Source organism: Myxine glutinosa, chromosome 1 (genome assembly GCF_964187855.1).
Source record: "Myxine glutinosa chromosome 1, kmMyxGlut1.1, whole genome shotgun sequence".
NCBI classification, from domain to species: Eukaryota; Metazoa; Chordata; class Myxini; order Myxiniformes; family Myxinidae; genus Myxine; species Myxine glutinosa.
In genome coordinates this window covers 179,569,045-179,593,469 of record NC_136261.1, presented here as the reverse complement: position 1 = coordinate 179,593,469, position 24,425 = coordinate 179,569,045, and the positions used below count along the sequence as shown (strand labels likewise).

Below are 24,425 nucleotides of genomic sequence, written 5' to 3'. Positions count from 1 at the left end.
TGTGGTGACAAAGGTTTTCAGTTAAAGGGTCACATGACCAAAGACCTTTGACCTTTTGAACCCAAAATGTAATCAGTTCATCATTATAATCAGATGACATACTTGTACTCGGTTTGGTCAAAATCCCAAAATCCCAGTTTAAAAGTTATCATGGTAATGAAAATCTGCAATGCAGGCACAGACAGACGGAGGACAACACAAAAACATAATGCCTTTAGTTGCGGAGGCATAAAAATATTTTGATCTGAATTTTACTTTCAGGAGTATGACATTAATTGAATCGATATCAACACGTATTTGACCAGGCAGCACGACACATCGAATGATGCATCTACAACACGGGGAAAAAAACATTATAAACATCCGTCTTGTATTTACAAACCCTGAATAAAAGACTGCATTGTAAAGGTAAACCTAGAATGGCATTTGGCAGAGAGCATGCCTCTGCCAGACTGAACAGTTTACGTTTTGCATCCCACTAATAGGCCAGATCTGCATTCGGACCTGGACCAAAATCTAATCTGCTTGTTCTTGTCGCCGTACCAACTCATCCACCTAGTTTTGTCATAATCTGTCCACAACTTTTTGAAATATCATACTATATAGCATTTTTGGCCGTATCACTCAATGGTGAAGAATAACTTGAAAAATTAACCTTTTTCACATTTACACCCCTCAACTTTTTCACAAATCTTCAGCCCCTTAACCTTTTAAACATTTTATATGTCACAGCCTGAATTTAAAATGGATTCATGCTAATTGCATTTTTTGGTATTTGATCTTTTGATCCCCCCACATTGGGTGGTGCCAAAAATGATACTGCACTGGCAACTTCTTGCCATGTGGTGATCATAACTACCAAGTTTGGTGAACTTCTGCACAATAGTTTAGGAGGAGATAGCGTGACAAACGGATAGACAGAGCCTACGATATTAAGCATGGGGAAAATATGCACATTTAAAAAAAGTGTGAGGATATACAGAAAGCATGGGGATATATTGGTCTTTTGCCTTGAGAAAGTATTCACACCCCTCAACTTTTTAAACATTTTTTTTGTGTTGCAGCCTGAATTTAAAATGGATTAAATTGAGATTATTTTGTCGCTGATCTACACATAATACTCCATGATGTCAAAGCGGAATTTTTAAAATAATTTTTACAAAGTAATTAAAAATGAAATACAGAAATAACTAATTTACACATGTATTGAATCCCCTGAGTCCAAACTACGAAGAAGCGCCTTTGGCAGCGATGACAGCTTTGAGTGTTCTTGGGTGTATCTGTATCAGCTTTGCACATCTGGATTTGGAGAGTTTCTCCCATTCCTCCTTGCAGATTTGCTCAAGATCTGTCAAGTTGGATGGGGAGTGTAATTGAACAGCAATCTTCAAGTCTTTCCACAGATTCTCAATGGGATACAAGTCTGGGCTTTTGCTGGGCCACTCAAGTAATTTCATGTTTCTGTTCTGAAGCGATTCCAGTGTTGCTTTGGCTGTACGATTGAGGTCATTGTCCTGCTGGAACATAAATCTTCGCTGCAGTCTAAGGTATTTTGCACTCTGAAGCAGGTTCTCCTCAAGGATTTGCCTATACTTGGCTCCATTCATTGTTCCCTCTATCCTTACAAGTCTCCCAGTCTCTGCCACTGAAAAGCATTCCCATAGCATGATGCTGCCACCACCATGCTTCCTGGTAGAGACGGTATTGAATGGATGATGAGCTGTCCTCTGTTTCCGCAAGACGTAGCGCTTTGCATTCAGGCCAAATAGTTCACGAGTCTTACACGTGCCTTTTTGCAAAACCGGGCGTGCTGTCATTTGCCTTTTTCTCAGGAGTGGCTTCCATCTGGCCATTTTCCCATAAAGCCTATATTTGTGAAGTGCTGCAGGGACTGTTTGCCTTCCGGCAGGTTCTCCCATCTCAGTCAAGGAACTCTGTAGTTCTGTCAGAGTGGTCATTGGGTTCTTGGTCACCTCACTGATCAAGGTCCTTCTTGCCTGGTTGCTCAGTTGGACCAGCTCTTGGAAGAGTCTGGGTATTTCCATACTCATTCCATTTCCTAATGATTGAGTTCATTGTGCTTTTGGGAACTTTTAACACTAGAAATTGTTTTGTACCCTTCCCCAGATCTATGCCTCCTCACATTTATATTTCGGAGTTATATGGACAGTTCCATTTCGGAGTTATATGGACAGTTCCTTGGACTTCATGGTGGAGTTTCTGCTCTGACATGCACTGTCAACTGTGGGACCTTATATAGAATGGTGTTTTTCTTTCTAAATCAAGTCCAATCAATTGAATTGGCTACAAGTGGACTTCAATCAAGTTGTGGAGCCATCTCAAGGATGATCAAAGGAAAATGAATGCAGCTGAGCTCAATTTGGAGTGTCATAACAAAGGGGATGAATACTTATTGACTTGAGGCATTTCAGAAGCATAACCTCCATCCACCTTTGGTACGGAGGTAATAAGCAAAGAAAGTACTTATCTAAATCCACTTGTGAATATAACTGGACAAGTTGGAAAAAGGTGAGGAGGGAAAGGTGAGGAAAATGGCAAATAAAAGCAACTACAGGACAAATGGAACACCACAAGTATTTTATACATAAAGAAATACATTGCACTGAGTGTTATCAATTGAAACAAATGCTGGATAACAAAATCCAAGTAGTATACGAATGGATTCCGAAATGTGTGCATCCTGGCACGTATGCCGGGAATGTTTTGTATGTATATTCAGGACATTTCAACAACATCACCATTTCAGTTTATACTCTCAAGAGCTAAATTTTAACAACATAAATTCGGAAAGCTACTGTGCTGGGTCAGGACCCCACCTGGCCACATACCCTTAAAAATTGCAAAAATAAAAATAAAAAATAAATTAAAAAAATCTCCCCACTCCCCGCACCACAAAACTTTGATTTTAACATTCTCTCCTTGAAAGGTGGACCTTTTCACCATGTCGGTGCATTATTGCAGTGCAACGCCAAATTATTTTCATCTTAAAGCATTAAATAGACAGCAGGCAGAGCAGCAGGTGAGAGTGACAATTGGGGAGAGTGACAAGAGAGTCAGATTAGACATTTAACCTAATGGGGAGGTGAGCTGAAGTCTGGATTGTTTCATTCAAATATATATGGGGTTGGAGCAGTCCATGTTTGATGCAAATTGGTTAGGAGAGGGAAGGATTGTAGGGGCAGGGGAGATGCAAAAGCAGTTAAATTTTATGGTGTGATATTGGTACAAGTGGCACCATTTCATGTTACAGAAACTTCCAGGGGAAAATTGCAGTTGCAATTGGAGAACTGTACTTAAACTTTAATGTCACAGAAATTCTTCCCGGGAGCATAGCAAACGGCAAGTACAAACCTGTAGGACACGACAACGGTTTCCCAAGCCATCACATTCTGAATTGACATTTCACTTTTTGCATAAAACAACAAAATCTTTGAAGTGAAGACAAACAATGGTGCAAGATTTACATCATGAGCACAAAGAACAAACTCCATGGAAACACCAAGAATGAAAAGAATGAGGGATCAGAAATGTCCATAGAAAAATTGCAGCAAGTGTTTCAGAAAAACGAAAAACCAGGATGGTTGGATTACCTTGCCCAGCATGAGTAAACACACAGGAGCTGATACCAGTGACATCCTCTTTGCGCATGCAGGAGAAGCGAGCTTGCAGCCTCAAGCTTGGAAGGCTGTACCCATGCACGTCTCCCTGGTTTGTAAGGCAAACAAGGCACGTCTCCACAGCCTCATCATTTCCGGTCACAATGCCACTGGTGCCGGCCGAATTTCCACTCGGTGGTGTGCCTAACCAAACCAGTGATGCCTTGCGGATGCGCGAACCTTCCGTTGCAGTCAATTTGAACTTGTGCTTGCTGTTGACTTTGGGTAGCATAAATATCTGGGAAATAGAGATTGCAATGTTGCAGGTTGAAATGCAATGGCATTGTTCAATTTGCAGTCGCATCTTTTTAATCGATGCTTTTACTGAAGCTTAAAAATCAAGAAAATAAAGCAGATTTTAAAGAACAAAGTTTGAACGAAGTGCTTATGAGGGGTGATCAAAAAGTTATAGGAACACAGTCGGTGTTGGCACATCAGCAGTTTTATTTCTTGCTCATAAAAGTACGTTTGTAATATACCTTTATTTTCATTAATCTGACTATTTGGTGTTTTTGATTATAATCCAAAAGTTTTGAACAATTGCGGATCTTACAAAATATGAAAAAAAGTCAAGCTTTTTATGGAAAGAATGTGCCAACTTCAAAGAAATGCACCAATGCACGGTGGTCATGTATGGTGAAGATGCATCTTAATTCTACAGTAGCCAAAGTGGCAGATACAAATCACTCAAATGGCTCAAAGTCAGGATAGCTGACAAATGTGATTGGACCAAAAACTGTATGAGGGTTTAGTTATAGACGATCATTGCAAACAATACCCACAGAACTTGGAAATTTCTCAAAGTAGCAATTTCACCACCATGCACAAACACTTAGGTGTGTCTGAGGCCCCAGAAAGATAGGCTCACAAAAAACATCGGCACTCACAATCGACGGTAACAGCTGGCATCATATACCAGGGTTATCAAACTGTTCAACACAGATCAAACAGACTTTGTCTGGTAACTTTCAATTGTCTGGTAATATTATGAAACATGGCTTCGCCACCACGATCCTGAAAAATGTGGAAATGCAATGAAAGCACCAAGGATCACTGACAGCCAATAATTTTACATCCAACCCTCAGGCAGCAAGATCATGCCATCAATTTTCTGGGATGCGAAGGGAATCCAGGCGATTGAATATCTCTTGCAATACGACAAAGCAAATGGGAATATTATGCCAGCCTCGTGCAACAATTGTGGCAGAACGTCAAGGACAAATACCAAAGAATGCAAGAGCAAAGGTGCACTCCTCCCTTATGACAACGCACCTATGTACAAAGGTTCATGTTTTTCAGACCACCATCGTCACTCCATTTTGTAAACACACATCGATTGTAACCACAACATGGATTGTGGTTAAAATCCATTTTGCGATTTGAAGTCCCACCTGTGTGGTCACCAATTCTTTTGAAAACAAAAACTCATGGCTGAAGCCAGTAAATGTGGCAGAAGTAGATCTGAATATCTATTTGAACTCATGTGCCATACTCTTTACAGAGCAATGGTGCTACAGAAACAGTTCCTTGGCAAGGGTTATACTGGTGGGGGTGGGAGGAGGGGTTTGCCATTGCCGTAACAGAATTATTTTTTCTATGCCCTATGCTTTTAAGTCTGAGCCTCAAGAAAAGAAGCAGCGTGTATGTACAGTCTTTAGTCTTTTGTATGACTCAGACAGGGTTTGAACCACCTACCTCCCAGACTCAGAGCAGACTCTTCAACCATAATGGGCTTCTTCGGCAGTGGGATTTTTAAGCTCATACAGTGCTGGCAGAAATGCGTGGATCGTTCCAGTTACTATTGACAAAATCCGTTTTCTTCCATGTACCTCTTTTCGCTGTACAATAAAGGAGCTCATAACTGAGTATATACACTCGTGTGTATGTATATGACACTCCATTTTAAATTCAGGCTGCAACAACAAAATGTGAAAAAGTCTCGGGTTGTGAATGCTTTCTGAAGGCACTGTATATTACTGGCAACCTTCAGTATTGACAAGTTTCGCGTATTTGCAAATTGGTAAATGTATACAGATTTCACATTCGTGACCAATGTATTCGTGAGTTTGCAACTAACTCCCCCCCCCCCCACCCCAACCCCCACCCCCACCCCACCTATCCCCCTCTATTCCCTCACCCACTCTGTGTCCCTCTAAAAAAAAAAAAAAAACACCGTTTAGAGGCCATTTTTCCCCGCAAAGCGGGGGTTGGCCTTTTCGGGGACCGTGGTAGTTGTTGTTTTTCGGTCCCCTTTTTGAAGCAATGTTTTACGGCCGGATGCCCTTCCTGACGCCAACCCTTTTTGCCGCCTTCAACGACAAACAGGGAATTACCAGTGAACTGGTACTCAAATTAGCCGACCTCGGAAGGATGACAGGCTGAGTCAACCCCCCTGGCGTTAATTCAGCGATCGACCGAGATTCGAACCCAGGATCCTAGGATCCTAAGCCGGCACCCTAGCCGCTAGCCCAACACCAGGGCTATGTGTCCCTCTGAGCTATATTAACCCCTTTTTTCTTCTACTCTACGAATGCAGAAGTTTTATTCATACCCATGCTTAATATTCATTTTTCAAAGTTAATTGTGGTGGGCATGGAGGGGAGGGGGAGTAGGGTTGCAAAGCTGAAGGTTCGCAGATGGCGCTTAAAACCCTTGCAGCGGCCATGGGGCTAGTTCAAGTGGTGGTCTAAAGTCCCATACCTCAAATAACCACATACAGGTTTTGATGAACAAAAGTTTTATTACCACAGAGAGAGTGGGAGGGCGGAAGCTTGGTAACTGAAAACATCTCTGATGTTCTTGATGCCCGAGCCTAGATCTACTGTAATCCATCTACCCCAGAGAGGATAATAACATGACCCTTCCTGCCACTCCTGTTCAGAGTGAGTGCACTAGTTGCTTGAAACTAGACCTAACTGTCTGTCAGACTTGTAATTAATACTGAACCAAACCGTGAAGGCCCTCAGAGATTAATTGTACAATACCTTCAACAGCAAGGACGAGGGAGTTGCGTGGACAGAGGAGGTGAACATACAGTCACGTGAAAAAGTAAGTACACCCCATGTAAAGTTTTGACTTTTTCAACATATTTCAACATACAGCCATTTCATCTTCATTTCAACAATATTGATAGATAAAGGTGATATAATATAACAAATAACATGAAACATTTACATTTTGTAGTCCATTGTATAATTTAAATAAACAAAAATGCAAATTTCACATGTGGAAAAAGTAAGTACGCCCCATGAAATGTTTTTTATCTTTTTAACATTTTTTTTTTTTTTTTTTTTTTTTTTTTTTTTTTTTTTTTTTTTTTTTTTTTTTTTGTATACAATATCGAGGCTCGTGAAAGAGCGAACATTAATCACACAGAAAGACAAACCGACACATAAAACATATAACATAGGGAGCGGTAGACAAGATGGGGAGAGAGGGGGAAGGACACAAACACAACATTTGAGAGCAGGGACCGAGAGACATGGAGACATCGAGAGATCTGAGAGAGGGCGAGGGCTTTGGGGGGAGGGGGGGGCGTGGGAAGGGGGCAGTGGGAGAGGTATAAAACATATGGACACTGCCAGGACTTCCAGGAAAGAAGTTGGAATTTCAAACAAGGTGGATCTGGGGTGAATTAGCGGGGGTAGAAAAGATCAAGGTTTTGGATGGGGGAAGATAAGAGATGGTGGTGAACAGCTGTTTTAAAGACCTGGAGGGAGGAGTGGGATTGAAGGGAGTGAGGGAGTTTGTTCCAGAGGCGGGAGAAAAGAGGAATGAAAGAGTGAAGGTGAGCGGAGAGCCGAGATTTCGGCAGTTTAACCATCAGAGGGTTGCTGGCAGATCTTGTGCGACCTGTAGGAATATTTGGGGGACAGAGCACAGAGAGAGCTGGGGGTGCAAGGCCGGAGAGGAGTCGGTAGAAGACAGAAAGACCACCTACCTGCCTGCGGTGAGTGAGTGAAAGGCCCTCAGAGATAGCTTCATCGCGGGAGATTCCAATAATTCTGAAAGCTTTGGTTTCAACAGCGTGAAGCCGAGCTAGGTGTGAGGCAGGAGCACCGGCCCATAGGGGAGAACAGTATTCCATTGAGCTGCGGATGAAAGCCTTGTATGTGGTGAGGAGCTCAGGTGTGCCGAGGAAGGACTTCGCACGACGGAGGATGCCCAGTCGGCGACTGGCTTTGGAGGCCAGCTTGGAAATGTGGTTTTCCCAAGAAAGATCATGGCAGATAGTGAGACCCAAAATCTTGAGCGACAGAACTTCTTGGAGAGGATTGTTGAGAAAGTAGATGGGAGGGTTGTCCAGTCGATCTTTTCGGAGAGACATAGTAAGAGTGTGAGATTTGTCAGGATTGAAAGACATGTTCCACTTGTTTGACCAGTCTGTGATTTTGTCCAGGTCTTCAGAGAGTGAGGAGGCAGCAGACTGCCGATCTGAGGGAAGAGGAATGGAGCGGCAGAGAGTGGAGTCATCAGCAAAGAGATAGAGAGGATTTTCGAGAGAGTCAGAGAGATCATTGATGAAGACCAGAAAAAGCACGGGGCCCAGAACACTGCCTTGGGGAACTCCAGCCTGAACAGGAAGAGGAGATGAGAGAAACCCATTCAGGGCCACACGTTGACGACGACTAGAGAGGAAGTCCGCCAGCCATGCGTGGAGATTTCCATGGATACCAAAGGAGGAGAGTTTGGTGAGCAGAGCGGGGTGCCAGACCGTGTCGAAGGCACGTGATATGTCGAGGGAGACAACTCTAATTTCCTGTTTGGCATTGAGGACCTCCATCCATTGTTGAGACAGCAGAAGCAGCATGTCCAGAGTAGAGTGACCTGGTCTGAAACCAAATTGATGATCAGAGATCAAGCCATTGGAGAAGAGGAAAGATTTCATATCAGAAGCAATGATGGATTCCATGACTTTGCTGATAATTGGGAGAAGGCTGATTGGTCTGTAGTTGCTAGGATCTGTTTTTGCACCTTTTTTGTGCAAAGCGGTGATGTTGGCTGATTTCCAAGCAGATGGCAGTTGACCTTGAGCAAAAGAGAGGGTGAAGAGAACAGAGAGAGGGTGAGATAGAGCAGCAGAGCAGGATTTTTGGACCCGTGGGCTGATGCCGTCGGGTCCAGTTGCAGAATCAGAGTCGAGGGTTGACAGAAACTTTTCCACCTTGTCAGGAGGAAAGGACACGGAGTCCAGGAGCAGCAGGGTACGACTGGGTATGGTGGGTACAGAGAGGGATGGGTTTGGGACACAAGATTTAGAGGCAAACACAGAGTTGAGGCATTCAGCTTTTTCACGTGCGGAGTCAGCTGTGTAGCCGTTTGAGGTAAGGGAGGGGATGGAGGGGGAACAAACACCAGAAACGGATTTGACCAGACGCCACCAGGATTTGGAAGAGGGAGACAGATAAGAGAGTTCGGTCTTGAGAACGGAGAGATATTGTTTCCTGGCTCTCCTGAGGGTGGACACACACTTGTTTCGGGCTTTGTGAAAGGAAATGAGATTTCCTTCCGTTGGATTTGCTTTCCAGGAGACGAAGGCAAGTTGTTTCTGGGCAACAGCCTCACCACAAGATTCCGTGTACCATGGACGGGAGGAAGGGTATGACAACTGAAGACGAGATGGGATAAATCTGTGCATGAGAGAGAGCAATTTACTTTGGAAGAATTCCCAGGATGAGTTGATGTCAGAGGTGGTAGAGATGGGAGACCAGTCCAGATGATTGATGGCTGCTTGAAGACCGTGCCAGTTGGCCTGAGTGAAATGCCAGACTCGTCGACGCTGAGCAGGCTCCCTGAGGATGGTCAGAGAGATGTCCACTTTAACAAGGACATGATCAGATGTTCCGATCGGAGCAGAAGAAGAGCAGCAGACATTTTCAGGGAAGTTAGTCATAACCAAGTCCAGAAGAGAAGATGTTCCGTTGACTGAGATCCGGGTCGGGAAATTGACAGATTGTGTCAGTCCCAGTGAGTCGCAGAAGTCCTTTGCTGAGGAGCCATGGCTGGTGAGAGAGGTACCCACACCCAGCCAACTGGCATGATGACAGTTGAAATCACCACATATGAGGAAGAGAGAGTTGGGATGACTAGATAGAAGTTGGTCCATATCATCAGACAGCGAGATGTAGATGGAGTCATCACTGTTTGGTGGACGGTACAACACACATATGAACAAGAGGTGGGAGCGAAGGGGAAGCCGTAGCCAGAGGTATTCCTGGGGGTGAGGTGGAGAGAGTGCAGTGCAGGGCGAGTGAGGAAGAGAGTTTTTGATAAAGATAGCAACCCCGCCTCCAGGACGAGGCTCAGGTCTATCATACCGGAGGAGGGAGTAGCCCGGGAGAGATACTATGGAATCAGAGACATCATAAAGGAGGAAAGTTTCTGTTAAGCAGATCACGTCTGGTTTGACAGAAGCAACCTGTATGGAGAGATCGGTTAAGTTTGAACGAAGGCCCCGGATGTTTGAGGTCCATACCGTTAATGAAGAGGAAGGGGGAGCATCAGATACAGAACAGGGGGGAGGAGGGGTAGGGTAAGATGTGGAAGAGGTGGAAGAGGTAGGGAGAGCTGTTGAAGGTGTGTCAGAGATTTCAGAATAGCTCGGAGAAAGGGAAGGATGGGGCGGACAAAAGGTTTGATGGTGATTGGGTGAGCCACAATGAGGTGTTATTTGAGGAGGGGGAAGAGCGAGGCAGAAGGTTGGGGGAGATGGAGGTGAGAGTTTGAAGGGGGAAGAAGCGGGGAGGACGCTTTGAGGAGGGGGAGTGAGCGGGGGGAAATTGAGAAGCAATGAGGGTGGGACATATGGGACAACATATGTGGGTGGGACAACATATGTGGACATATCAATATTTGATCTTCATTTAAACAGTATCTATAGATAAAGGTGCTCCAATTGAACAAAAAACAATGCAAAATTGACTGCAATAATTTATTCAGCAAAAAATTAACAGAGATGCCATTTCCTTCTGTGGAAAAAGTAAGTACACCTTTGGCTCTAATAGGTGGTATTGCCCCCCTTTGGCAGAAACAACCTCAAGTAGGCGTTTCTTATAACTGTCTACCAGTCTCTGACATCGACTGGGAGAAATTTTTGCCCACTCCTCCATGCAGAATTCTTTCAGCTGTGTGATGTTTGAGGGGTTTCCTGCATGCACAGCTCGTTTCAAATCCCCCCACAGCATCTCGATGGGATTTAGATCCGGGCTTTGACTTGGCCATTCCAGAACCCTCCATTTCTTTCTTTTCATCCATTCCTTGGTGGATTTACTGGTATGTTTAGGGTCATCGTCATGTTGCAAGGTCCACCTTCGGTTGAGCTTCAACTTTCTGACAGTTCCTCACATTATCCTCAAGCACCCTCTGGTGCAATGAAGAATTCATAGTGGATTCAATGATGGTGAGCTGCCCAGGCCCTGATGCAGCAACGCTGCCCCAAACCATAATATTTCCACCACCATGCTTTGCAGTTCATATCAGGTTCTTGTGGTCAAATGCTGTCTTTGATTTTCACCAAACATGTCTTCTGGTACTGTGGCCAATTAGCTCTACCTTTGACTCATCTGTCCAGAGCACATTGTTCCAGAAGTGCTGGTCTTTGCCTCGGTGTTCATTGGCAAACTTTCGTCTTGCCCTGATGTTCTTTCCGGACAGCAAAGGTTTCCTCCTGGCACACCTCCCATGTAGATCAAATTTGTGCAGCCTCTTTCTAATGGTAGACTCGTGCACTTTGACATCAACAGTGGCAAGAGCTACCTGTAGGTCCCGTGATGACATTCTGGGGTTCTTAGAGACTTCTTTCAGCATCTTGCGGTTTGCTCTTGGGCTGAACTTGCTGGGGCGGCCTGGCCTGAACAAGTTGCCAGTTGTTTGGAATCTTCTCCACTTGTAGATGATCTTCCGGACAGTCGAATGATTGATTTCAAATTGTTTGGAGATCTTTTTAAATCCCTTCCAAGACTCGTAGGCATCTATAACCTTCTTTCTGAAGCCCTCAGAGAGCTCTTTTGATCTAGGCATGTTGATGCCGCACACTTCAACAACAAAGAGCAAACCAAACAAAATGTCTGAGGTTTAAATAAGACAGGTTCCTCCACGATCCTCTCTAATGATGTTCTAATCATTTGCACCTTATTCTAATTTTAGGTATTTGAAGTAGTGATAAATGTAGGGGTGTACTTACTTTTTCCACATGCGAAATTTGCATTTATGTTTATATAAATTATACAATGGACTACAAAATGGAAATGTTTCATGATATTTGTTATATTATATCACCTTTATCTATCAATATTGTTGAAATGATCAAATAGCTGGATGTTGAAATATGTTGAAAAAGTCAAAACTTTACATGGGGTGTACTTACTTTTTCACGTTAATATATATATATATGTATATATATATATATATATATATATATATATATATATATATATATATATATATATATATATATATATATATATACATATATATATATATATATATATATATATATACACACACACACACCACACACACACCCAAAAGTATGCGGACACCCCTTCTATTTGGTGGATTCGGCTGTTTCAGCCATACCCATTGCTCAGAGGTATATATAATCAAGCACACAGCCATGCAATCTCCATAGACAAACATTGGCAGTAGAATGGGCCGTACTGAAGAGCTCAGTGACTTTCAACGTGGCACCGTCATAGGATGCCACCTTTCCAACAAGTCAGCTCACAAATTTCTGCCCTGCTACAGTGGCCCCGGTCAACTGTAAGTGCCGTTATTGTGAAATGGAAACGTCTGGGATCAACAACAGCTCAGCCGCAATGTGGTAGGCCACACAAGCACACAGAACGGGACTCACGAGTGCTGAAGCGCATAGCGCATAAAAATCGTCTGTCCTCGGTTGCAACACTCACTACCGAGTTCCAAACTGCCTCTGGAAGCAACGTCAGCACAACAACTTTGTTAGACGAGGCATAAAAACACTGTTCTGTGTACTGCATTATCATTTACTTATCAACATCATTGTTTTTAAACATGAAATGGGTTTCCTTGGCCGAGCAGCTGCACACAAGCCTAAGATCACCATGCGCAATGCAAAGCGTCGGCTCGAGTGGTGTAAAGCTCATCGCCATTGGACTCTGGAGCAGTGGAAACGCGTTCTCTGGAGTGATGAATCACGCTTCACCACCTAACAATCTGACGGACGAATCTGGGTTTGGCGGATGCCAGAACGCGACCTGCCCGAATGCATAGTGCCAACTGTAAAGTTTGGTGGAGGAGGAATAATGGTCTGGGTCTGCTTTTTCATGGTTTGGGCTAGGCCCCTTAGTTCCAGTGAAGGTAAATCTTAACACTACAGCATACAATGACATGCTAGACGATTGTGTGCTTCCTACTTTGTGGCAACAGTTTGGGGAAGGCCTTTTCCTGTTTCAGCATGACAATGCCCCCATGCACAAATTGAAGTCCATACAGAAATGGTTTATCGAGATCGGTGTGAAAGAACCTGATTAGCCTGCACGGAGGCCTGACCTCAACCCCATCAAACACCTTTGGGATGAATTGGAACGCCGACTGTGAGCCAGGCCTAATTGCCCAACATCAGTGCCCGACCACACAAATGCTCTAGTATCTGAATGGAAGCAAATACCCGCAGCAATGTTCCAACATCTCGTGGAAAGCCTTCCCAGAAGAGTGGAGGCTGTTACAGCAGCAAAGAGGGCACCATCTCCATATTAATGCCCATGATTTTGGAATGAGATGTTCAACGAGCACATCTGGGTGAGATGTTCGGGCATCCACAAACTTTGGCCATGTAGTGTGTGTGTGTGTATGTGTGTGTATGTGTGTGTATATGTGTGTGTGTGTATATATATATATATATATATATATATATATATATATATATATATATATATATATATATATATATATATATACATATATATATATACAGTGGAACCTTGACTTACGAGTTTAATCCGTTCCGTGACCGAGCTCGTACCTCAAATTGCTCGTATCTCAAATCAAATTTCCCCATTGAAATGCATTGAAATGCTATTAATCCGTTCCAGCCCGCCAAAAACCACACCAATTTTTTTTTAAATATACAGTATATATAAAAATATCTCGCGCTTTATATTTCACCTGTATGCAGCATACAAGTTGGCAGGATGGCCTGGACTGGAGGTACGCACACTTGACTCTAAAGTCTAAACTGTCCAGCCTGGGTTTGAATCCCGACCCAGCTATAACCTGTCATGGGTGAATCACAGGCAGGGTGATTCATCAATGGGTGTACCGCTAAACTGGGCGCCCCGTTTGCGTCCCATTAGTTGTTGGATGTTAAGGATCTCACCGTGTTTTCCACAAAGAGAAGGCGAGCTATCGCCGGCACTCTGAACAAGTTGACGGCAGAGATACTGTACTTGCACGGCATGATAACCACGTGTCGCACGATCTCTTGTCATGGTCCACAAGATTATCACAGAGAGGTGCAGCTTCCAGCGTTTCGAGATCTGATCCAGGCCTATCCAACGAGACCGGTCCCAGCGTTCTAGGCCCGGTGGTTGTCTCAGACGGACCCGACAACGGCAGTGTTCGTTTTAACTCGATTCGATTCGAGCGCCGACGTGCCGGCGAACAAAACCGGTCATATCTTTTGAACGCGTGGCTCGATTTTTACAAAATAAACTTTTTCTTGAAGGTCTGAACCGTGCGCTCAAAACGATACCGAGTTTGACCCTGAGAGAGCCGTTTTGCGCCGGCAAAGGCGCCTTGTGTGACGTGAGGACCACGTCGTGCTGCATAGATTATCATAAATTATCATATCATTATCGGCGGCGTTATATATCATTAGCGCTATACGACAGAGATACTGTACGTGCACGTCAAGATAACCACGTGACCGGAGCCCACCTGGCGGCGTAAACTCAAAATAACCGAAATGCGAAAACTAAAATGCATCGCTATACGACAGAGATACTGTACGTGCACGGCAAGATAACCACGTGACCGGGTGGCGAAAGCTCGTAACTCGGATCTCGGCTCGCATCTCAAAGCAATAAACTGCCAGAGTGACGGCTCGTATCTCGAAAAACTCGTAAGTTGGGGCACTCGTAAGTCGAGGTTCCACTGTATATACATATACAGTGGGGAGAACAAGTATTTGATACACTGCCGATTTTGCAGGTTTTCCCACTTACAAAGCACGACAAGGTCTGTAATTTTTATCATAGGTACACTTCAACTGTGGAAGACGGAATCTAAAACAAAAATCCTGAAAATCACATTGTATGATTTTTAAGTAATTAATTTGCATTTTATTGCATGAAATAAGTACTTGATACATCAGAAAAACAGAACTTAATATTTGGTACAGAAACCTTTGTTTGCAATTACAGAGATCAGACGTTTCCTGTAGTTCTTAACCAGGTTTGCACACACTGCAGCAGGGATTTTAGCCCACTCCTCCATACAGATCTTCACCAGATCCTTCAGGTTTCGGGGCTGTCGCTGCGCAACACAGACTTTCAGCTCCCTCCAAAGATTTTCTATTGGGTTCAGGTCTGGAGACTGGCTAGGCCACTCCAGGACCTTGAGATGCTTCGTACGGAGCCACTCCTTAGTTGCCCTGGCTGTGTGTTTCGGGTCGTTGTCATGCTGGAAGACCCAGCCACGCCCCATCTTCAATGCTCTTATTGAGGGAAGGAGATTGTTAGCCAAGATCTCGCGATACATGGCCCCATCCATCCTCCCCTCAATACGGTGCAGTCGTCCTGTCCCCTTTGCAGAAAAGCATCCCCAAAGAATGATGTTTCCACCTCCATGCTTCACGGTTGGGATGGTGTTCTTGGGGTTGTACTCATCCTTCTTCTTCCTCCAAACACGGCGAGTGGAGTTTAAACCAAAAAGCTCTATTTTGGTCTCATCAGACCACATGACCTTCTCCCATTCCTCCTCTGGATCATCCAGATGGTCATTGGCAAACTTCAGACGGGCCTGGACATGCGCTGGCTTGAGCAGAGGGACCTTGCGTGCGCTGCAGGATTTTAATCCATGACGGCGTAGTGTGTTACTTATGGTTTTCTTTGATACTGTGGTCCCAGCTCTCTTCAGGTCATTGACCAGGTCCTGCCGTGTAGTTCTGGGCTGATCCCTCACCTTTCTCATGATCATTGAGGCTCCACGAGGTGAGATCTTGCATGGAGCCCCAGACCGAGGGAGATTGACTGTCATCTTGAACTTCTTCCATTTTCTAATAATTGCACCAACAGTTGTTGCCTTCTCACCAAGCTGCTTGCCTATTGTCCTGTAGCCCATCCCAGCCTTGTGCAAGTCTACAAATTTGTCCCTGATGTCCTTAGACAGCTCTCTGGTCTTTCCCATTGTGGAGAGGTTGGAGTCTGATTGAGTGTGGACAGGTCTGGAGACGGCTTTGCGGTCGGTCTTTGCGGTCTTTGTGGTCGGAGACGGTCTGGAGACGTCTTTTATGCAGATAACGAGTTCAAACAGGTGCAGTTAATACAGGTAATGAGTGGAGAATGGGAGGGCTTCTTAAAGAAAAAACTAACAGGTCTGTGAGAGCCGGAATTCTTACTGGTTGGTAGGTGATCAAATACTTATTTCATGCAATAAAATGCAAATTAATTACTTAAAAATCATACAATGTGATTTTCAGGATTTTTGTTTTAGATTCCGTCTTCCACAGTTGAAGTGTACCTATGATAAAAATTACAGACCTTTACGTGCTTTGTAAGTGGGAAAACCTGCAAAATCGGCAGTGTATCAAATACTTGTTCTCCCCACTGTATATATATATATATATATATATATATATATATATATATATATATATATATATATATATATATATACACAAAGAATTAAGTTAAGCACCCCCCCCGTTTTTTTACAACCTCGCACATTACAAGTTTGTTGTCGTCAAAACAGTGTAATATACCCATGATATTGCTATATTTTCTGGAGAAGTGATATTATGGTCACATAAAAACATAACAATCATGCCGTTTTCAATATTTTATTCTGAATAATTTAAGGTGAAATTTTTTGGGAAATTTAGGCATATTTTCACCTCAATTTAAGTATGGAGCTATAGATCCATCACGGACAGTGTGGATGACGTTTATGTTTTCTAACGTACAGTCATTGTTCTGAGAAGACCTCTAGCGATCTTTGCGTCAATAACGTGTGTAGGACCCACGTGATCGGATCACTGACTCAACCCTACGTCTCATAGACCCTGTAAGCCGTCGTATGTGTTGCTGTGGCAGGTTGAACCCCCTCGAGCACGTTTGGGACATGTTGGGACGACAAATTGCGAAGATGGTCCCTCCAATAGCCAATCTGGATGAATTGGAACGTGCATTACATCGGGAATGGAACAACCTGCCACAGCAACGCATACGACGGCTTACAGGGTCTATGAGACGTAGGGTTGAGTCAGTGATCCGATCACGTGGGTCCTACACACGTTATTGACGCAAAGATCGCTAGAGGTCTTCTCAGAACAATGACTGTACGTTAGAAAACATAAACGTCATCCACACTGTCCGTGATGGACCTATAGCTCCATACTTAAATTGAGGTGAAAATATGCCTAAAATTCCCAAAAAATTTCACCTTAAATTATTCAGAATAAAATATTGAAAACGGCATGATTGTTATGTTTTTATGTGACCATAATATCACTTCTCCAGAAAATATAGCAATATCATGGGTATATTACACTGTTTTGACGACAACAAACTTGTAATGTGCGAGGTTGTAAAAAAACGGGGGGGGTGCTTAACTTAATTCTTTGTGTATATATATTGGGGTTGTTTCATGTTGCTGGTTGTGACCACAGTGGGGTAATTCTTGTTTTGGCCAAAAAATTGGCAATAAATAAACAAGAAAACGTCATGCGTAGCATGATACTTGCAAAATACGCCCCCCCCCCCCCAAAGTTTTCCAATGATACAGCAAATTGTCTATTTCATGAAGTTTAAAATTTACAATCTTGATCAAAGCTCGGGTCAACAGGATGAAAAGTCACGATTTTTCAGATTAAAAATGATGATTTTGGAAGGTTGACCTTCAGTTGACCTTTGACCTTTTTACCTCAAAAATAGTTAGTTTCCCTATTTAGTGACTCAATGTGCAAATGCTGTTCAATTTTCAAGTCAATTCGATGAAAATAGAGGATTTTAGAAATTTGGCCTATGTTGACCTTTTGGCCTATGTTGACCTCAAGAATACTTGGTGGTTGAATTCAGTGACGAGATGTGCAAGTCCTCTCCAAATTTCAAGTCAATTGGATGAAAATTGAGGATTTTAGAAATTTGGCCTATGTTGACCATTTGGCCTATGTTGACTTCAAAAATTCTTGGTGGTTGAATTCAATGACCAGATATGCAAGTGGTCTTCAAATTTCAAGTCAATCGGATGAAAATTGAGGATTTTAGAAATTTAGCAAAGTTGGTGACCTTTGGCCTATGTTGACCTTTTGACCTATTGACCCCAAAAACAATAGGCTTCTGGCATTTGACCAACTCTACCACTTGGTGAAGTTTGGTTGAAAATTGTGACCTGTAGGCCGGTGACAAACAAACAAGCAAGCAAACAAAGAAGCAAACAAACAAACAGACAGACAGAGTCACAAACACAACCGACCAATATACTTGAAAAATCTTCGATTTTGCAAGTAATAAATTAATAATTGAGACCATTCCCGACTATACTCAAACAATATGCTGAGGAATGAAGCCTTGCATACAGGAATACTTTCTTTGTTTACCTTCAGAAGGAAGTACATCACTGTGACATCCCTGGCGCTCTGTTTGTTTACATCTTCAGCTTTCGGCCTCCTTCGTTTACACTTATGTGTTCCCATTTGAAAAAGCAAAATAAAATCCTGTTTGACTATTTTCCATTGAATAAAGCTACCTATTGATGCAAGAAAGATAGTCAGCAGACAGGGTAGATGCCATGCACACATGTACATTGTGCGCACATGAAATAGCTGGATTTTTACCATCACCACTATGCCGAGCTCTCTTCACCACAGTTCGAGCATAATTTCCTGGAAGCTGCTTCTTTTTACGTCCCGATGGTGACAGCAACACAGGCTCTTCAACAACGTCAAAAATGTACATTATTTCGAGAGAAATTTGTTTATCGGTTTTTGCGTATGAACTCTTCATATTATACTCATACCAAGTTTGGTCGAAATCCCATCACTTGGTCACAAGGTAGTGCAGTAACAGAATTTTAACCTTACGGGGCCCTCTGACCTTTAGCCTCTTAACCCCATAATCAAATGAGTTAATCTTGACATCATTATACATACGTGTGCCAAGATTGATGGATACCCTTAGCTGTTCTTAAGTTATTGCGGTAACGAAAAATACATCACAGACGCGTGGACGGACAACCCGAAAACAATGCCAACGATGTCTTTGTTAGAGGAGGCATAAAAACACTGTTCTGTGTACTGCATTATCATTTACTTATCAACATCATTGTTTTTAAACATTTACCATTCCTCTACCACCCCTCCTTCCCACAACCCCTCTCACCCCACCAACCTGTATGTTCAGGTTGGCGAGGGAACCTATCCTCCTTTCCCCTATTAAACAAAGGTATCCATATACGCAAGGTTTTCCAGGAAAGTAAAACGCAAATACGAAGGGTTGTGTGTATGCATTGTTACGTTTATGGGGGTTAGGCAATGCAATACCTTAGTCCAGGTAGAATTGTATAGTACTAGGGCATGCCCGTACTATATATATGCCCGTACTATATATCTATCTAAAATTATATCCCCCCCCCTCTATTTACATGAAATGGTTTGGTCCATTCGCAACGCCAAAGCGAACGGCGAACGGCTTGCGAGTACAGTGACAATCCCCCCCCTCTATTTACATGAAATGGTTTGGTCCATTCGCAACGACCACAGATGACAGAACCCCCCCCTCTATTTACATGAAATGGTTTGGTCCATTCGCAACGCCAAAGCGAACGGCGAACGGCTAAATCGCCATAGCTCGGTAAGTACTTGTCCGATTAATTTCAAACCTTGAAAAGGCACATCCTCGGGTCCCCAGCAATATACCTGGCAAGTTTCAAGTATATCGGACCGGTAGTTGTCGAGAAATCGTTGTCGTATACACACACACATACACACACACATACACACAGAGATTAGTGGAATTATAGATAGATAGTGTGCTCCGAATGTCGCGATGATTAAGAAGAACCCCCATGTACCATAAGTAGGGAATCTGTTAAATCGGATGTCGCGTAAGTGTATAAATGTTCCCATGATGAGGGGTGTGGTTATGTTAATTAGTTAGGGATTAATGGTAAATTCCCTGTATGTAAATTGCCTCTGCCCCTATGACACTACACACACACTACCAGCAAACAATCGGCGCGCAATAACATTTAATAAAAACAACTGGAGCAGGACATTGAACAATACCGCTGGTGCCGCCAGCCGCAACATCGTAACATCGCAACATCAAGCAGACAGGTCCATGAGGCCACGCCCTGAAGAGTAGTGATTGGTTAGGGTACCATAGAGTGATGAGATGGGACTCGCTGATAGGAGCATGGCGCGACGTCGTCGGATGACGTAAGAACCCTGGGTACAAAAGACTTGGGTCCTGACATTTTCCCTCTCTCCGGGCTGGCCCCCATTATGAGCAGTTGTACAGTGCATTCAGAAAGTATATCTATCTATCTATCTATCTATCTATATATATAATATATATATATACACACACACACACACACACCTTTCACTGAGTATCTTTCACTGAGGAGAGGCTTCCGTCTGGCCACTCTGCCATAAAGCCCAGATCGGTGGAGTGTTGCAGTGATGGTTGTCCTTCTGGAAATTTCTCCCATCTCCACACAGGATCTCTGGAGCTCAGCCAGAGTGACCATCGGGTTCTTGGTCACCTCTCTTACCAAAGCCCTTCTCCCCCGATTGCTCAGTTTGGCCGGGCGGCCAGCTCTAGCAAGAGTCCTGATTGTTCCAAACTTCTTCCATTTAAGAATTATGGAGGCCACTGTGCTCTTGGGAACCTTCAATGCAGCAGAAATTTTTTTGTAGGCTTCCCCAGATCTGTGCCTCGACACAATCCTGTCTCTGAGCTCTGCGGACAGTTCCTTCGACCTCATGGCTTGGGTTTTGCTCTGATATGCATTGTCAGCTGTGAGACCTTATATAGACAGGTGTGTGCCTTTCCAAATCATGTCCAATCAATTGAATTTACCACAGGTGGACTCCAATTAAGGTGTAGAAACATCTCAAAGATGATCAAGAGAAATGGGAGGCACCGGAGCTAAATTTCAAGCGTCATAGCAAAGGGTATGGATACTCATGTAAATGTGATATTGCAGTTTTTTCTTTTTAATAAATTTGCAAAACTTTCTAAAATCCTGTTTTCTCTTTGTCATTATGGGGTATTGAGTGTAGATTGATGAGGGAAAAATAAATTTAAACGATTTCAGCATGAGGCTGCAACATAACAAAATGTGAAAAAAGTGAAGGGGTCTGAATACTTTCTGAATGCACTGTATATCCCTCTCGCTTCCTGGTATTCGTGGACGGCGAACACAGTCGCTCATTTTGTCTTTGTGGTCCCTGGCTTTCATCGGTTCGAGCGACTGCATTGTCGTTTCCTTGGCTCGTCGGCGGTGGCTGTGCGTCGTCTGGGTGCGCTGAGACGTCGGTGCTGTGTGAAGTGGACGACGAGGACAGGCGTGGCTGGAGTGAATGAACGGCACACTAAGGCCTGGTTCCCGCGCACAAACTTGACGATGAGGACGAGCGCGGCTGAAGTGAACGAACGGCGCGCTAAGGCCTGGTTCCCACGCATAAACTGCACGCCAAGGCGTGTTTTCCCGCGCAAGGACACACTACCAGCGTAGCATCACGAAGGCTGTGACGATTCCCGACGGGGTTAAAGAGCTGCTCAAAGCAGAGTACAAAAACAAACGCATTATTTTCCAGTTATTTTCCCCCTTGTGTTGTATACAAGTCTGTTGGAGGGTCCCTCGCTTAGGGATTTTAGTTTACCGGGCATTCTTTTGTTACCGGCATTTCTTTCAATAAAGCCGGTATTTTTGCATTATAATTCCGTGTTGGTTCAAATTGATTACCAGGGTCGAGGACGTCCGTGGGATCCGTACAGGTGAGAGCTCACCACCCTCATCCCCCGCGTGTATTCACACCACCATTGGATTGAATGCCTTGGAGTGTAAAACTCGATCGGCTATCCGTCCCCAGGGGTGTTAACCCCAGGAACACGATAGTATGTATATATTATAATCGCATAGACAATTTCAAAGATAAATTGCGAAAGGAACTATTTTTTTAAAATAAAAAGTTGGCTGTCGTGGACTCTTCTGATTTTGAGCAGCCCTCATCTGCACAGAAAATGCTGGCAAATTCCATCTGCTCCAGAACTTTGGCAATTTAAATTTATTTACAGGGATGGCAGAATAAGGTTGGAAAATGTATGGAATGAAAAGAACACAACAAAAGGTATATGTGCAAAATACAATGAGTAAATAAATCAAGAAGCAGGTCGGACAAACCTTGAACTGCTCCTCAGAAACAATGAGCAGGGAATGATGGCCGTGCAAGTCTGGAGATTTCGCCAAATCATGTAGGACTTCAAGAGGCTCTGGTAAGGGACTGCTTTTACCATCGAGTACAGCAAGTGCCAATACAGGTGCACGGTGCATTAGCTGGATCTCCTTGCCTGGAAGACAGGGGGCAGCAATCAATCCCATTTTAGTGCAGCAAAGGGTTGATGACAAATAAGGACATCATGTGCTTGTGAGAGAACATCTCTCTTGCTATTCTCAGAGAGTAGCATCAGCACTGGTGAGTCAGGTAGTTCACTCAAGTAGACTGGCATGGACTGCAAGCAGCCATCTCAATTCAGAACTGGTCTCCCATATCTACTACCCCTGATATTAACTCAGCTTGGGAATTCTTCCACAGAAACCTACTGTCCCTTTATGCACAGATCGATCCCATCCAGTCTTCAGATACCCATCAGCCCATCCATGGTACACTGAATCTTGTGGCAAGGAGGTTACCTTGAAACAACGTACCTCATCTTCCTGGAAGGCAATCTCAGAGCACTCCATAAAGACTGCAACAAGCTTGTGGCCATATTCAGGATAGCCAGAAAACGACATCTGTGCAACCTCAAGAGTGATCTCTCAAACTTGTCTCTCTCCTCGAAAACCAGGTGGCATCTTGTTAAGTCTGTCTGGACTATTCCCACGGTCTGGCACCCCACCTCTCCAAAATTCTCTGCCTAAGGCATCCAAGGCCAGCTACACACTTGGCTTCTTGACTTCGTCTACTCTCGTAGGCAATGTGTGGCCCTCAAAAGATGTTCAGTCACTCAAACTTTTGGGACTCACTATCAGCTCTGATGTTTCTTGGGCAAAGAATACATCTATATTTGCTTACAAAGCCAGTTGCCGTCTGAGCATACTCCATTGTGCAAATCTTTCCTTGGCATGCCTGAACTTTTATCTAGCCACAAGGCTTTCATCCACAGCTTGATGGAGTACATCTCTCCCCTCTGGGCTTATGGCCCTGGCCTAGCACCCACTCAGCGTGAGGCCATGGAAAAAAGACATCTCAAAATCATTGGAATCTCCCACAATGAGGCCGAGTCTCTGGGATTATCACTTTTGCATCACAGACAGGTTGGTGGCATCTCTGTATTCCGCCGCCTCCTTTCTGGTCTAGCACTGTCTGCCCTTTTTGTGCTGAGCCTCCCCCCACCCCACCCCGCCAGTAGCCTCCCCATGGTGAATCTCCCAAATCCAGAATCACGACACCTCCACTCATTCGTTCCTGTTTTCCCTACCTGTGAAACACCCTCAGTTTCTTCAATCCAATTGTTCCTTCCAGGGCTTCAAGACAGCTGTCTGTACCATCTGAGATCATAACCCATCCACAACCATGATACTTTCTAACCCAATAACCCTTGGTGTGACACCCCTATTGCTACTACTCTATTCCTTTTGTTCTGTTATGTCCTGATCTGGTCTTTGTTCTAGCTCCTCCACGAGCCACAACATCATATACAAAAACAGAGCACCTGAGGAGAGTGGGGTCTTACCAAATCGCGCATGTATTGGCTGCTCATTTCTGTGCTCTGGCGTGGGAATCTCCAGAGAATAAGCGTAGACAACACCAGCATTTGTGCCAGCCCAGAGACTGGGACCATGGTGGGAACCTGGAGACAGCATCAATTAGAAACTTTAGACTGACATTTGGACTACATGTGATACATGTGATGCATGCGATGTGTGTGTGTGTGTGTGTGTGTGTGTGTGTGTGTGTGTGTGTGTGTGTGTGTGTGTGTGTGTGTGTGTGTGTGTGTGTGTGTGTGTGTGTATATATATATATATATATATATATATATATACATACATACAGTGGAACCTTGACTTACGAGTGCACCAACTTACGAGTTTTCCGAGATACGAGCCGTCGCTTGGGCGGTTTATTGCTTTGAGATGCGAGCCGAGATCTGAGTTACGAGCTTACGCTACCCGCCACCAGGTGGGTTCCGGTCACGTGGTTATCTTGCCGTGCAAGTATCTCTGCCGTATATCGCTGCTGCTTTGTTTTCGCATTTTGGTTATTTTGGAAAATTTCTTAGTTTTAACCATGGGTCCTAAGAAATTGAGTGCCAAGGGAGGAGA

The 24,425-nt window shown here is 43.9% G+C and overlaps 1 protein-coding gene across 6 annotated transcripts in view; it reads right to left on the bottom strand.

Moving 5' to 3' along the window:
* LOC137431582 (lethal(2) giant larvae protein homolog 1) overlaps positions 1-24,425 on the bottom strand; it is a 198,180-nt gene that overhangs the window by 9,356 nt on the left and 164,399 nt on the right. For all 6 annotated transcript variants that reach the window (XR_010985311.2, XR_010985312.2, XM_068123071.2 and 3 more), the window contains 3 exons: positions 23,837-23,953; positions 22,284-22,450; positions 3,612-3,915 (listed from right to left, as the gene is read on the bottom strand). Coding sequence is in view for 4 of the 6 variants with exons in the window: in XM_068123071.2 (XP_067979172.2) it covers positions 3,612-3,915; positions 22,284-22,450; positions 23,837-23,953 (588 nt within the window). In the remaining 2 variants the exon portion in view is untranslated. The remainder of the gene's footprint in view (positions 1-3,611; positions 3,916-22,283; positions 22,451-23,836; positions 23,954-24,425) is intronic.